At 45.9% G+C, this 14,142-nt stretch overlaps 1 protein-coding gene and 1 long non-coding RNA gene across 4 annotated transcripts in view; one reads left to right on the top strand and one right to left on the bottom strand.

The window, feature by feature from the left end:
• Positions 1-535: 535 nt before the first annotated feature.
• PCED1B (PC-esterase domain containing 1B) overlaps positions 536-14,142 on the bottom strand; it is a 136,577-nt gene continuing 122,970 nt past the window's right edge. The window contains exons 1-3 of one of the 3 annotated variants that reach the window (XM_045462796.1): positions 9,927-10,073; positions 9,435-9,589; positions 536-2,169 (exon numbers count right to left, since the gene is read on the bottom strand). In XM_045462796.1, the coding sequence (XP_045318752.1) occupies positions 829-2,121 (1,293 nt within the window). In that variant the 5' untranslated portion in view covers positions 2,122-2,169; positions 9,435-9,589; positions 9,927-10,073 and the 3' untranslated portion in view covers positions 536-828. Of the gene's footprint in view, positions 2,170-9,434; positions 9,753-9,926; positions 10,074-14,142 lie in introns of those variants that run through there. The other 2 variants (XM_045462795.1, XM_045462797.1) reach the window with 2 other exon arrangements.
• LOC123590038 lies at positions 10,092-14,141 on the top strand. The gene is made up of 2 exons (XR_006708562.1): positions 10,092-10,493; positions 13,180-14,141. It is a non-coding gene; the product is annotated as an uncharacterized LOC123590038 (long non-coding RNA).

The raw sequence follows: 14,142 nt of genomic DNA, 5'->3' as shown, positions 1-14,142 counted from the left end.
CCTTGTTTGCATTAAATATTATATATTCAGTCTTCCCAGTTTTATTTTTTATTCAAAAAAAATTTTTTTTAACGTTTATTTATTTTTGAGACAGAGAGAGACAGAGCATGAACGGGGGAGGATCAGAGAGAGGGAGACAGAATCTGAAACAGGCTCCAGGCTCTGAGCTGTCAGCACAGAGCCCGACACAGGGCTCAAACTCATGGACTGCGAGATCATGACCTGAGCTGGTCAGCCGCTTAACCGACTGAGCCACCCAGGCGCCCCCAGTCTTCCCAGTTTTAAAATTCAATGAGTCTTTGAGAATCTCTGGAAAAGACCACAAAAAATTAAAGTTCTTCTGCTTATTCGTAAGGAATCAGGTCTATTTTATGGAAAGCCTCAGAATGATTTTAGACAAATTCCACTTTGAATAGTTTGTCAAGTAGATGCCATAAACACTCAAGTCAACAGATACCGTCCTTGCTTTTTAAGCTAATTATTTAATGGAAAGGGGAGGCACCATTTACATACAGACACACGCAAAATCTACAACTACTTTTGTGAAACTACTTCTTTATTTCAATTTTAGGTTTACAAAAAGACAAAGAGGACAGGGAGTGGAGAGGCAGGAATAATGCTTGGTCACCGCCAGCGATTGGAGGAAAAGGCCACAGCCAACAAAAATGGTTGAAGGGCTCTTCTAGGCCATTATTAGTAACAGCAATGACCAAAAAGAAGTCCAAGCAGGGACCAAAGGCTTCTGTTAACAAGGTCAGGCTGTTTCAGGAGAGTCAGATGATCTGCCCAGTCCATGTCCACCATGAGGAGTAAGGCCCCCAAGTCAGTTTATTGAGGCCTTGGCTGTGGGTGGGATGGGGCCCGTCTCTTGGAAGATCTGGGCCGCCGACCCCAGGGCACATAGGGGCCACGAGGTACATACCGGGGAAACCCCCTATGAACCACAGGGGCCCGCTGCAGGTAGGGTGTGGGGAAAGGGGGCCTGGGTGGCTGGGGATCATCTTCAAAGGAAAATCCTGTCTGGGTAGGTGAGGGGACATCTGAATGGAAATGGTTTGAGGAGAACTGATCGGACTGGAAAGGATGGTCTGAAGCAAAAAAGTGATCTCGGGGACCGAACAGGAATCTGGTCATCACAGGGTGAAAGGGAAAAGGGCGAGGATGTGGGGGCAACGGCAGGAGGGGAGGCGGGGTCGGGGGTAGATGGGGAAGTGGGAGCAGGGGGCGGTACCCGGCAGGAGGCATGGACGGTTGATCTGGGCTGGCCTGGGGCTGCCGCTCAACTCCCCGGCCGGGTCCGGTCCTCGCGGGGCCATCCCGGATGCAGGGGTCCACCGGCCGGGGCAGATCCACGCCCCAGGCGTCGGCCACGTGGGCCAGCAGCAGCTGGGAGAGGCGGCGGTGCGCGAGCTCGTCCCAGTGCACTCCGTCCCGCTGCAGGTGGCGCCCCGCGTGGCGGAAGTGGAAGTGCAAGTCCAGCACATCGAAGCCGTGTTTCTTCGCTTCCACAGAGCTGTGGAAGTTGGCCGCGATGACTCTGTCTCTCAGGGAGGAATCCTCAGGCCGGTGCTCCAGCGGGAGGAAGCCCGCGGTGATCTTCTTGCCTACGGGCATGGCTGTGTTCCACACCAGGAGGCACGACTCGGGCAGAACCTGGCTCAGGCGCTCGAACAGGCTCTCCAGGTTCTCCAGGTAGCTCTTCCAGGAGTCCGGACCGTACCTGGAGAGGTCCCAGAGGCAGGAGTTCATGATGATCACGTCCGGGGGGCCGTGCTGGCTGGACTGCAGCTCTTGCAGGATGGCCTCGAGGTAGCTGGAGTACACGCGCGTCAGGAAGTAGAAGCGCACCAGGTGGTGGTCGGAGCAGAACTGGCGGACCTCCCGGTACTGGGTGCCGTTGTGCATGGGGCCCCGCTGGCCTCCGTCCACCAGCTTGTCCCGTTCAAAGCTCTCCTCCCCCTTGGCCTTGAGCTGGGTGGGAGTGAGCAGGAGGTCCTTCTGCAGCAGGAGCACCAGGTCCTTGTACACGGCCCTTTGGACAGAGTCTCCCAGGATGACCACGAACTTGTTATGGAGCAGCTGCTGCACGTCGGTGGCCAGCAGGCGGGCCGTGACGGCCATGGTGCGCCGCCTAGGTCTTTCCTCTCTACGCGGGAGGTCTTCAGGTTGCTAGGACAGAAGGAGAGAGTGGCTGGGAGGGACCCACCCTGGGAGGGCCCTCGTGTGGCAAGACTCAGGCAAGGGGATGGAGGGTTGGCCTGGGAAGTCCACTCCCCTCAGCCTGGCAGTGGGAAGAGAGCAAGAAGGGAGCCCGGAGCCATAAGCCCATCGGCCAGGCTTCACCTTAACCTGTGAGCCTTTGCAGCGGCTCTTGGAGGCCCAAGTTCCACCGGGCCAGAAGCGGCCAACCCCACAGGCCCTCGTCCCCTGGCTAGAAGTCAGACTGCCCCTGGGCAGGCAGCTCAGGTGTCTGAGGACTGAAGAGTGCTGAGGTCAACCCTACAGCTGCTCAGTAATGAGCATGGTGAGCGAGCAACAGCACAGAGCCTGTGGTGATATGTTACATGCCCTGCCTCACTCCAACTATAGCATGTAGATAACACTGAAAGAAAATATGCAAAAGCGTAGTTCGTAATAGAAAAGGTCCCGCTATGGATGACTTGCCTTCTCCCCTTTTTTGTAAATAGACTTTATATAATTGTACCTTACTTTTAATAATTTAAAAAGAACTCACGGAAATGCCACAAACAACAGAAAAGTACAGGTGCCAGGTCAGAAAACATATGAAAACAGATTTCCTTAACAAGGAAGCTGCTGGATTTTTGTTTGTGTGTGTGTGTGGTTTTTTTGTTTTTGTTTTGCGAATAGGACTTGTGAAAAAGGCAGTAACACTGGAAATAATTCACACGTTTCAGCTGTAATATTCTTTACTTTCCGTAGGAAGCAGATCAGAATACACCATCCCCAAAGATGTCATTTTGGTGTAAGGATTATTTTGAGCTGAAAGCAACTAAGAATCAACAGACATAGGAAGTGTTCTCAGAACTTCCCTTATTTGCTTAAAAGCAGTGTACAAATTTCCCTTTGGCGCAGGTGATCCTTCCCCCACCAGGGAGAGAAGAGTCAAGGAAGAAGACAGGGAGTTGTCAACACCAAGATGAGTTTGCATAAAGAGACTTTACTAAAATAGCCCCGATTTTCCATTAGTCCCCCTATATATTTCTGAGTTCTTCCCCACAATTCATCATCCCATGAAACCCAAGCCCCTTTGCCTTTGTTAAAATAATATGTAAGCCCCCGAATCTGCTTCGAGTTTCATTTCTTTTTGGTGAACTCTTGCGCACATAAATATGAACAAAAATGGTGTGCTTTTTCTCCTTTTAACCTGTCTCTGTTTAATTCACAGGGTCCCAGATACTGAACCTAAGAGGGTAGAAGAAAAGTTTTTCCTCCTCAGCACATTGAATAAAATGTTAAGAGTTGTGAAACTCATCTTCAAAACTTCAGTTTACGTTTATTTTTTTTTTTAACGTTTATTTATTTTTCAGACAGAGAGAGACACAGCATGAACGGGGGAGGGGCAGAGAGAGAGGGAAACACAGAATCGGAAGCAGGCTCCAGGCTCCGAGCCATCAGCCCAGAGCCCGACGCGGGGCTTGAACCCGCGGACCACGAGATCGTGACCTGAGCCGAAGTCGGACGCTTAACCGACTGAGCCACCCAGGCGCCCCAGTTTACGTTTATTTTAAAGTTGCCATTTACAACCATGCCCATTAATGATTACAAGGGAGAAACACAGTCCAATATTACCAACAAATCTCAGATGGAGAGGAACATGGCATCCACTTCATACACTTACACAGAAGTCAATAAAATCCATTGTGGCTTGATATTTGTAGGCTTTTATGCATTAGGAAGCATTTTAATAGGTGGGGGTGGATGGCTATTATTAAATCACACATTCAGTTTCTAAAAGTCATACTATTTGTGGTTTTAAATGGGTAATGTACAAACATAAAAACATGAAAATGGGTAGAATATAAAAGAGTTGCCCTAAGAGAAGAGTTGAAAATATTGGCTTATTTGTCCCCAAAGAATCTTCATTTAAATGTTTTTGCTATCAGAAAAAAAAGCTTAAAAATGAGATGTAGTTCATTGCGGTGCAACAAAATAAAACATAAAGCAAACCCCAAATCCCTTTGGGGCTCAGGGATGTTCCTTGGTTTGCAACCATTTATTCATCCAGCTCACACTTGTTAAGTACCTACTATGGGCTCCACACGGAGGGTAGAAAAATGAGTAAAACCTGGTCACGCCCTTCAGGAGCGCTTCAGGAGCCCTTCAGAAATATTCACGGCTAAGTACAATACAAAGAGCGCTAAGTACCATTGAATGAACAGGTGCTGTGGACCTTCAGGGTCTCTGTGAACAAATAGTCCTCCTTTGCCCTAGACCCCAGTCTCTAAAGGGCAAAGTGAAGAGGGAAATCTCCCGGGGTGTCTCAGCTTCTCACGCTGCTCTGCTCGGCTGTGTGCACCTTCCCTGGGCTGGCTCTCTGGTCCTACTGTGTGCCTAGTCCCGGCTGGCAGATCGGATAACCTGGTGCTGTCTCCAGGAGGGTATTTTGTTTACTGGACCTAATGCATTCCTCCTCTGAGTCTGAAGTGTGCTCTAGACTTGGGACTCACAGATGGGAATCCAATCTACTAGTTAAAAACTGTGGGAAAGAGGGGCACTGAAGTATACTGGTGAAGAGCACTTCTTTCGGAGCAACACTACTTGGGTTTGAATCTCAACTATTGTATTTGCCAGCTCTTTGTCCTTGGGCAATGACGTAGCCTTTCACTGCCTTAATGGTCCTCATCTGTGAAATGGGACTTTTAGCGCTCACTTCATAGACTTGTGAGGACTAAATGTAAAATGGTTAGAACAATGCCCGACAAGTAGCAAGCATGGATAAGAGTTCGTTGTTACTATTATTACTGAGCAAGTTTCAAAACACCAGGTTAATCATCTATGAAAAGGGTGGGGGGTGCTTACAGAACGTGTGCCGTTTGCCCAGCAGGGTTCTGTGAAGAGCAAATGATATGACCTAAGTGAAAGATTTTGAAGAAAAGCAAAAATCTGTGTTCGTTGAGTGGCTACTGGATGCCAGTAGCTTTATAAATGTAATCCCATTTATGAGATAATTTTTGTTAGTTCCATTTTACAGGGAAGGATATTCCTATGTGATCTGATGGAGCTAAAATTTAAAGCCATGAACGCCAAAGTTGGTCTCTGGTCTCTCGGTAGGAGACATCCTTTACAACAGAATGCCCTGCATCCTCTACAACAGAATGCCCTGGGGACTGGTGCGAATACAAGATCTTGGCCCATGTCCTGGAGATATTTGAAGACAGGAGAGAAGAGTGCCTTGGTAGGTCTTTATGCAAAGGCAGGCAACTATTTCCTCTGGGAGCCCTGAGAAAGGTGGTTTATGCGTACTCAGGGGCTGGGGGGCTGTGAGTGAGAGTATACATATTTCATCCCATCCCTTGACCTCAACCAAAAGACACGCAAAAATTTAAGTGACCTGGATTTCAGAATAACCAAAACAAAATTCTGCAGACTCCCAGGCCTCTCACAGTGTTTGAGGAATTCTGGCTGCCCTCTGTCCCCACCAGTGAACTTAACCCACCCAAATGCAGCTACAAGGGTTCAGCGTCAACACTGGGCAAAACGTCTTCCTGGGAATTTCTCATCGTCCTTCTGCAAATGGAGCCTGTGAGCAGATCAGACTGTGGAAAAGAAGGGGGGGAGAAAATGACTGGGAAAGAGCACTCCAGTCAGAAGCTAAACTGAAAGGAAATTCATGAAATTCTTGATCAAGAGCGCCACCCCTGTAACAGGAATAGCCAATCAGACACCCTTAGGATTCTCGCCCTGGGAAAGAATCATTTAAACTAAGATACCAAGCATTAAAAACAAAACCTAACAAAAACAAAAGTGACTTCTGGGGGGTGGAGGTAGTGAAGGAAGAAAACTTGAGAGTTAAATCTTCTCTGTTCTTAAAAAAAAAAAAAAAAAAAAGGCTGGTACTTTCCAATTTCAAAGTTTTTATTTATAAAAAAAATGGAACAAAAAAGGGAGTTGAAAACAGATTTTGGGGCTTTTTGGCCTAGGCTAAAAATGTGCTTCAAATGTACTCAACTCCCTTATTAGTTTTGGTAGCTGTTTTATAGATAGAGTGATTCATTCACTCATTCATTCATTCATTCATTCAGTAAAGGTCACTGAGAACCAGCTATTGTGCTAGATGGAAGGACTCGGTATAAAAAGGCCGTCTCTTCTCTCAAGAGGAGCGGAAAGGAAATGGACTCAGAAAGGCAAGTATTGTAGAAGGTGCCAGTGGCTACAGTGGATATACGTAAATGAAGCGCCAAAGCCAGATGGAAGAGTCAGGAGGGGGAGAGGAGGTATTTGGGTGATCCTTGCAAGGTGTGATTCCAACGTCAAATTAAAACTTTTTTTTTTTTTTAAAGAGTTTGATGATGATTCCTCAAATCATAAGTCAGTGCCATGCTTTCTTTTTTAAAATTTTTTGAATATTTATTTTTGAGACAGAGAGGGAGAGAGTGAGAGAGAGAATGAGCGGGGGAGGGGCAGAGAGAGAGGGGACACTGAATCTGAAGCAGGCTCCAGGCTCCGAGCTGTCAGCACAGAGCCTGACGCAGGCTCCAACTCACGAACCCTGAGATCATGACCTGAGCCGAAGTCGGACGCTTAACTGACTGAGCCACCCAGGCGCCCCTAATTCCATGCTTTCTATTTGGACGTTGACTAACACTCTTACAGAAATATGCATTAATAATGGCTACTACTACAATACATTACTTTCAAGTATTTTGCTTAGATTTCTGTTTGGGGGTAATTAATTTTTTAATACCTTCATAAGCACCATGACTTATAAATCACTGACTATTGCTTGTATAACTATCACGAGCCAAACACATAACATTTGTTTTTCATTCATCAACGTGTTGTAGAACTTAGGTTAATTTCTTTTCTTATTGATCTTTAGTTACAGGAAGGCAGACACAGATATAGGTCAGTTGCTCTAGAGACCCTGCAGAGAAGCCTTAAATCAGAGGTAAACACTAACAATTAGGATGTTGTTTTGATTAGTTATAGGAAGTACTTGCAACTAGTTAAAAAATTTCTTGCATGAGACTAACCATCTTAATGCAACATTATGTTGGGAATATAAATAGTTCATTTTCTTCTACCTGCATTTTTCGTAATCAAATCAATGTGTGGAACTTTCCAAGATCCCCTTACATCTATTTAAACGGAACAGATAGTACAAATAAGATTATTGTTTTTCACGAATTTACCGCTGTGTCTTGGCATTTGCTGAATTTTCTAAGCGGGATTTAAACTTGTCAAAAATTAAATTGCGTGTCACAGTAAGTTTTCTAAGAAGAAAAACAAACAGTTCAAACTTCTCTTTGGGAAAGCTTAATGAATGGCCTGAGGATTGCTGATTCTCAAGAGACTGCTCTTTTGATCTGGAGCAAGTCCGTTAACACACACTCTTTTCCATATAACACAAAAAAGGGGGAAATAATGCCGGCCTACTATGTTTAAAAGTGGTTCTGAGAGCAAATTTTATTTATTTATTTATTTATTTATGAAGGAGACAGAGAGAGCATGAGCAGGGGAGGAGCAGAGAGAGAGAGGGAGACACAGAATTCGAAGCAGGCTCCAGGCTCTAAACTGTCAGCACAGAGACATGCGGGGCTCGAACCCACAAACCGTGAGATCATGACCTGAGCCGAAGCCGACTGAGACACCCAGGCGCCCCTGAGAGCAAATTTTTAAAAAATACATAAAATACTGTGAAATATTACGGTAAATAATTTACTATGGTAAAGAACGCAAATTCTTTGCAAATATCAGCCCCTAGAAAGCTGGGATTCTAATCCCTCACTCCAGGTAACTTCCCCTCTAAAATAGGCCTCAGCTCTGCAGCCCATTAATTAATTCAGTACAAATTGGAGATCACCTGTGTCCATCTGGGGGCTGTGACAGTTGTCATTCTGCAAAGTGACTCACATCCCCCAACTACTGTCAAGGTTCCTCTACCCCATCCCTATATGGCCCATATTTCTTACTTGGCTATTCAGGGAATGAATCCTTATGCACCACATCTAAAATCTCAAACACAAGTGACGGAAATGGAAAACTGCAACCTAGAATAGTGATCTTCAAAGTGGGCTCCACATGGAGCGCTGAGTGGCTCAGTCGGTTAAGTGTCCGACTTCAGCTCAGGTCATGATCTCGGGGTCCGTGAGTTTGGGCCCCGCGTTGGGCTCTGTGCTGACAGCTTGGAGCCTGGAGGCTGATTCTGTGTCTCCCTCTCTCTTTGCCTCTCCCTCTCTCTTTGCTTCTCCCCCTCTCTTTGCCTCTCCCCCGCTCACATTCTGTCTCTCAAAAATAAATAAATGTGAATGGTGAAAGGAAGGAAGGAAGAAGGAAGGAAGGCAACGAAGTGGGCTGCAGGTTTTCCTGGTGGAGGCAGGACTCACGGCGGACATAATCAAGGTGTATCAGCACCATCCCCCTGGGGCCGCAATCTTAAATTTGGGATTCTTTTGCAATAAAGTATCCACAGAAGAATTTCACACACTTTTAGAGTGTAAAAATGGCCAAGTGTAAAAATCCGCCGGGCAGCGTATTTTCCCTGTGGGAACAGTCTAATATAAAATTTTCTTATGGATTTTAGAACGAAATGCAGGTAGCATCCTTTACAAATGAAGGGTGGCTTCATAATACCTGATATGCAGGTGACTTCTATAAAAACGAAACAAACTATGGAGCTCTTATTCAATACCCCATAAAAAAAAAAAAAAAGAAAAAGAAACAACTCCTGTTTTAGGAAAGGATCTCCTAGGGTAAAAATATCAAAGCAATCCCTATAAACAAACACACTATTTCAATCATGTACAGTCTATGACAAACTTCCACATTCCGGTCTCCAATCAGTATTTAAACTGTATTCGCTAACTTCCTACCTCTTATTACCCTGAGACCGAAAGATAACGGAAAGACAGGCAGCCGGCCTTCCCTTCCCTGGAGACACTCAAGTCAGGCGTGGACTCTGCCCCAAGCAGCCGTGTGCGCTTGGGCTGACTGCCTACCGTTCTGAGCCACCGCCTCCTCTGGAGGTAAAGTGAGGTAGATCGCCTACCGATCACCGATCCGACGTGAAGACGAAAAGAGATCACGTCACTGTTTGTCAAGGGCCTAGTACAGCGCCTGGCGCGCACAACAACCCCTCCCCGCTGGGACGGCAGAGAAAACCCGAGCCCGCAGACGGCACCTCGCTCCCGTTCCCCTGCATCAAGCCCTCCAGCCCACGGTGCCCCCTTCCTCCCGCAGAGGCACAGCTGTACCTGCTCAGGTGTGAAGGTAATTGCTCAGCTCTGGCGGCTCAGGAACTTTGCTCCACGCTGTCCCCTGGAGAGGGGGTCATTACGCATTCTACTTTTTCTTCCCTCTCCTGTGGCTGGTTCCTTCCCTTAAGCACTAAACGCATTCTGGTTTCTTGCTTTCAAAAAGAAAGGAAACTTCTTTGACTCCACCTCCAGGACAGTCCTATCTTTTGCTTCCCCTCCAAGGCCACTTTGGAAACGGGTTATTTGCACGGGCTGTGGCTGGGGCCTCACCTCCCACTCACTCCTGTTACTTTCATTTGGCTTCCAACTCCACCAAACCCAAGAAATGTTGGTCAGTAAATCACCAGTGATTTCCCGGCCGCTCCTGTTAAAGGCCACCTCGTGGGCCTTATCACCCAAAGCATTCCCAGCTCCTGGGGTCTTGGGGGCACCCCAGGTGACTCGCTGAGGAAAACTGCCCCAGGCTGACACTCCAGTATCCCGGCTCACCTCCCCCAGGATCCGGTGTGAGTTTCTCTTTCTCGGGCAACTCCTCCACTGTTGGTCTTTCTCAAGACCTACTAATGGGCTCCTTTCTTCTTTTCTTCAACACTCTTTCCCTGAGTAAATCCCTCCACTCTCACATTTCTGTTTGCCCCAAACTGTTCAGGTTTGCCCCCTGTTTTTCCAGCGCAATTATTCACAGCACCCTTCCCCCCACCAGAAAAAGTCCCACTTCGGATGGAAACAAATTATCCAAGTCTCCTTATCAATCACCATTTGTATGCAGATGCCTCCTGAATTGCCGCAAAGCCCAGTGGCTCAGAGGGGGGCTCGGAATCAGCTCCCCGGGTTTATATCCGGTTCCACCGCTTACGAGCCTCTGAGACCCAGGGCCGTTTAAGTCATTTTTTTGCACTCCAGAACCCTCATCAGCAAAACGAGAATAATACCACGAATCTCTTTAGAAGTGAGGGTTAAATGAACGAAGTCACTAGCGTGAGGTCCACCGCGTTTTTAAGTGCTTAATAAATTAAGCCAGCCCAAACTTGTCTCCTGAGTTCCAGACGCATTCAGGTGAGTGGAATGAAGTTCCCAGGGGGTGGGGAAGGGGAGGGGGCAACGAGTAACCTTCTGTGTGGGCCTCTTATCACTTTCAAATTCCCTAGACGCCAATTTATCCTACCATCAAACCATGGCTGAATTCCTAAGATAATTCTCTTGTGACCTTTGGACAATCTTCCTAAAGGTAAATATCAGATCCTTTGTGGGAATGATGGCAGCATATTCTTGCTGTGCATTTTCAGAGAGCTGATGTATCATTGAGGCTTGCCACATTGGTTGGGGATAACCAGGTGGAAATCACCTCTGCCTCTGAGTATGGCTGTCTCCACTCTTCCTGAAACCTCAAAATCCTTGAATGAGAGCCTGGATGGAGAACCGTTCAACTACTTCCTGGCATTAAAAAATAAGATGGGATTCTTGAGGATATGCTTTAGGGAGAAGGGTGTTGCAATATATTTTGGGAAGCTGAGCACAGCGATCGAGTTCACCTCTGTTTTAGATTTTATGATTACCTCTTGTACTTTCCGTAAATTATTCTTAATTCTTAAGAAAGTGTGTCTTTGGGGCGCCTGGGTGGCTTAGTCGGTTGAGCGTCCAACTTCAGCTCAGGCCATGATCTCATGGTTCATGAGTTCGAGCCCCACATCTGGCTCGCTGCTGTCTGCCCTTCAGATCCTCTGTCCCCCCTCTCTCTCTGCCCCTCCCTCCCTCCCTCCCTCTCTCTCTCCTCAAAAATGAATAAACATAAGAAATAAAGAAAGTGTGTCTTTTTACTTTTGAAGACTTCTAAAATGGCATGGTTTTTCGTTTCCGTGTTCTCACATAAAATGTGATCATCTAGGCTTTTGAATTTTGTATCTTCACTTTCATTTGATATGCTAGCATAAGCCCAACATGTTGTATTTATAAACTTTGTTTTTTAACCCAAGATAGGATCCTTCCTTCTGTGCCGCTCCCCAATGCCTGTGGATGAATTTTAGAGCCTGTGTATACTCTGAGCTTTTTCTCACCTCTTCGTGTTTGCTCTGTGGCTCAGCATCAGTGCTCCCTAACCCCCTCCTCTATTGAAATTCTTTTTTTTTTTAATTTTTTAATGCTTATTATTATTTATTTTTGAGCGAAAGAGAGACAGAGCACAAGAGGGGGAGGGGCAGAGAGAGAGTGAGGGAGACATAGGATACAAAGCAGGCTCCAGGCTCTGAGCTGTCAGCACAGAGCCCTATGTGGGGCTCGAACCCAGGAACCTTGAGGTCATGACCTGAGCTGAAGTCAGAATCTTAAACCACTGAGCCCCCCAGGCACCCCTTCTACTGAAATTCTGTTTCTGCCTTAAGATCCAGTTTCAAATGAAGTTCTGTCTGAAAGCCTCCCTTTTTTCCCCAGACAGGAAAATCCCTCCTCCTTCTGATAGATGCCCTGACTTAGTCCTTGGTTCTATTTTGTACTATAATTAACTACCCCAGTATATCCTAGTCCTGGAGGGTGGGTCTCACGCCACCGTTCTACCCCTCTGCATAATGGTTAGCATTCATTGAGCAGTTACTGCCTGCCGGGCCCACTCATGAGGTAAGGACTATTATTATCTGCACTCTATGAATACGGAAACTGAGGCTTGGAGAGGTTATGTAAATCACCCAAGATGGTGCAGCTAGGAAAAGGCATAACTAGTCTGTCATTGCCAATGAATCTTCTGATTGATTAGATAAGCCAAAGATATTGTTTTGTTTCTTTAAGAGGAATTATGGCTCCAAAACCTGAGCTTTTAACCCCAGCTATAAATATTTGTTGAAATTAAGAGGAAAAAATAGTCTTATCTAGAAAAATAATATTTGCATACCGTTTTCCTTTTTATTCTCTGTTGAAAAACAAATCAAAGCAATGTTTTGTACACAGCTTTAAATTTTTCCATGAGGAAACAGCAGGGATGAAGTTAACTCAGTTCAGCTTTCATTCACTGATAGTTAATTCCTCCTCCTAATGGGTCAGTGGAAAACTCAGTGCTGTGCTAAGCTCTGTTTGTACTTAGAAATTCTTTATACTTATGGTGACTACTCCAGATTCTAACCAGTATTTGAATAAAATTTTCCTATGGTTGGAAAGGAAGGGTGATGGGGAGCCAATAAAGACTAAGTTGCTTTCAACAGATGAACAGCTTGGATTCTGAAAGTTCTGCCTCCAGGAATGGCCACAAGAGCCATTTTAAGCAGTGATGTGAATGTTAGGCTGAGTCAGCAGGCTGGGGTTTCCCACCTCTGAGCTCACTTCACCTCCTGTGTTTTCAGCATTCAGATGGGAGAAGTGGCCTCCAGTGCTCCTCTAAGGAGATCACAGGAAAGAGCTTTTAATTTTTTTTGTCCTTTGAGAGAGAGATAGAGACCAAGTGAAGAAGGGGCAGAGAGAGAGAGAGAGAGAGAGAGAGAGGGAGGGAGAGAATCCCAAGCAGTCTCCCAATGCAGCGTTTGATCTTACAAACCATGAGATCATGACCTGAGCTGAAAGCAAGAGTTAGATGGTTAACTGACTGAGCCACCCCAGGGCCCTATAAAGAGCTTTTAAGTTGGATATTCTTTTATTATTGCTGTTATGATTAACAATGTGGTGTCTGATTACTAAGTGCAATAGTGTTTCTATGGGAAAAAAAAGGTGTTGAATTAAATGGGATTCTAAGAGTCAGTCTCTCGTCCGCCTTGCTCCCTAGCTACACTATGCTATAGACGGATCTGGAAGACCTGTGTTCCCACCGCTCCGTGTGTTGGCAGCAGTGGGACCAAGGACTTTGCCAGTTTTAAGCTTCAGGGCTTGGAACCAGAAGAGAGACAAGGTCCAAGAGGAGAGAAGCTCACCTGGAGAATGGAACGGGCAAACTCACTCTGACACTGGCTTTTTTCAAGTCCTGTTTTCCTCCCTTCAGCTCCGAGTTTGGACCCGTGAGCTTCCCTTCCTGCTGCCAGGTTCAGCCAGGCTTTTGGCTTCTTTATCCCTCAGTGACAAAATCATGTCAACGGCTCTGCACTCACCAGGGTTAACTGTGGAAATCAGATGAAATGCTCTGTAAACTTTGCACATGTTCGTTGTTGTTATTCTCGAGCCACGTCTGCATGTTCAAGTGTTGGGATGTTACTCGTTAAGAGAGCTTTCCAGTCAAATGAAGGACTTAATTTATTACTGAGAAATGCTAATTTCACTTGTTATTCAGTAACATTTGGTGTCCACTCCACCAGTATACTAAGTGTTTTACCTGCTTATCTGTGACATTGCTTTTTTATTTTTCCCCATTTTACACATTCAAAAATTAAGTTTGGAAGATGAAGTCGTCTGCCCAAGGTCGTCTATTTTATAAAAAGCAGAGCTGAGAGTCAAAACTGATGCCAAGCCTTTGTGGTCAACCACAACATACAAGATTGCACAGACAGCCGATGCTTCACATCCTTTCTCCTGTTCACAACTGGCTGTCTCTTTTTACTGTACGTTTTTAGAGATAGGGTAGTGTATCGATCATAAATCTTTCTTATTACAAAATAACAGTTGTCTCTTCAGGGCTGTCCAGTTAAGTGGGGGTAGGGTGAAGGGGGTTAGGACGGTGATTCCTCTCTACAGTAAGTGCCCAAGAAATGGGGATCCTAATTAATGCTTAAAATAAAATGGGAAAACTGGAAAGTAC

This window comes from Leopardus geoffroyi, chromosome B4 (genome assembly GCF_018350155.1).
Source record: "Leopardus geoffroyi isolate Oge1 chromosome B4, O.geoffroyi_Oge1_pat1.0, whole genome shotgun sequence".
Taxonomy (NCBI): Eukaryota; Metazoa; Chordata; class Mammalia; order Carnivora; family Felidae; genus Leopardus; species Leopardus geoffroyi.
The sequence above is the reverse complement of the archived record's forward strand: the minus strand, read 5'-3'. Positions and strand labels throughout refer to the sequence as shown.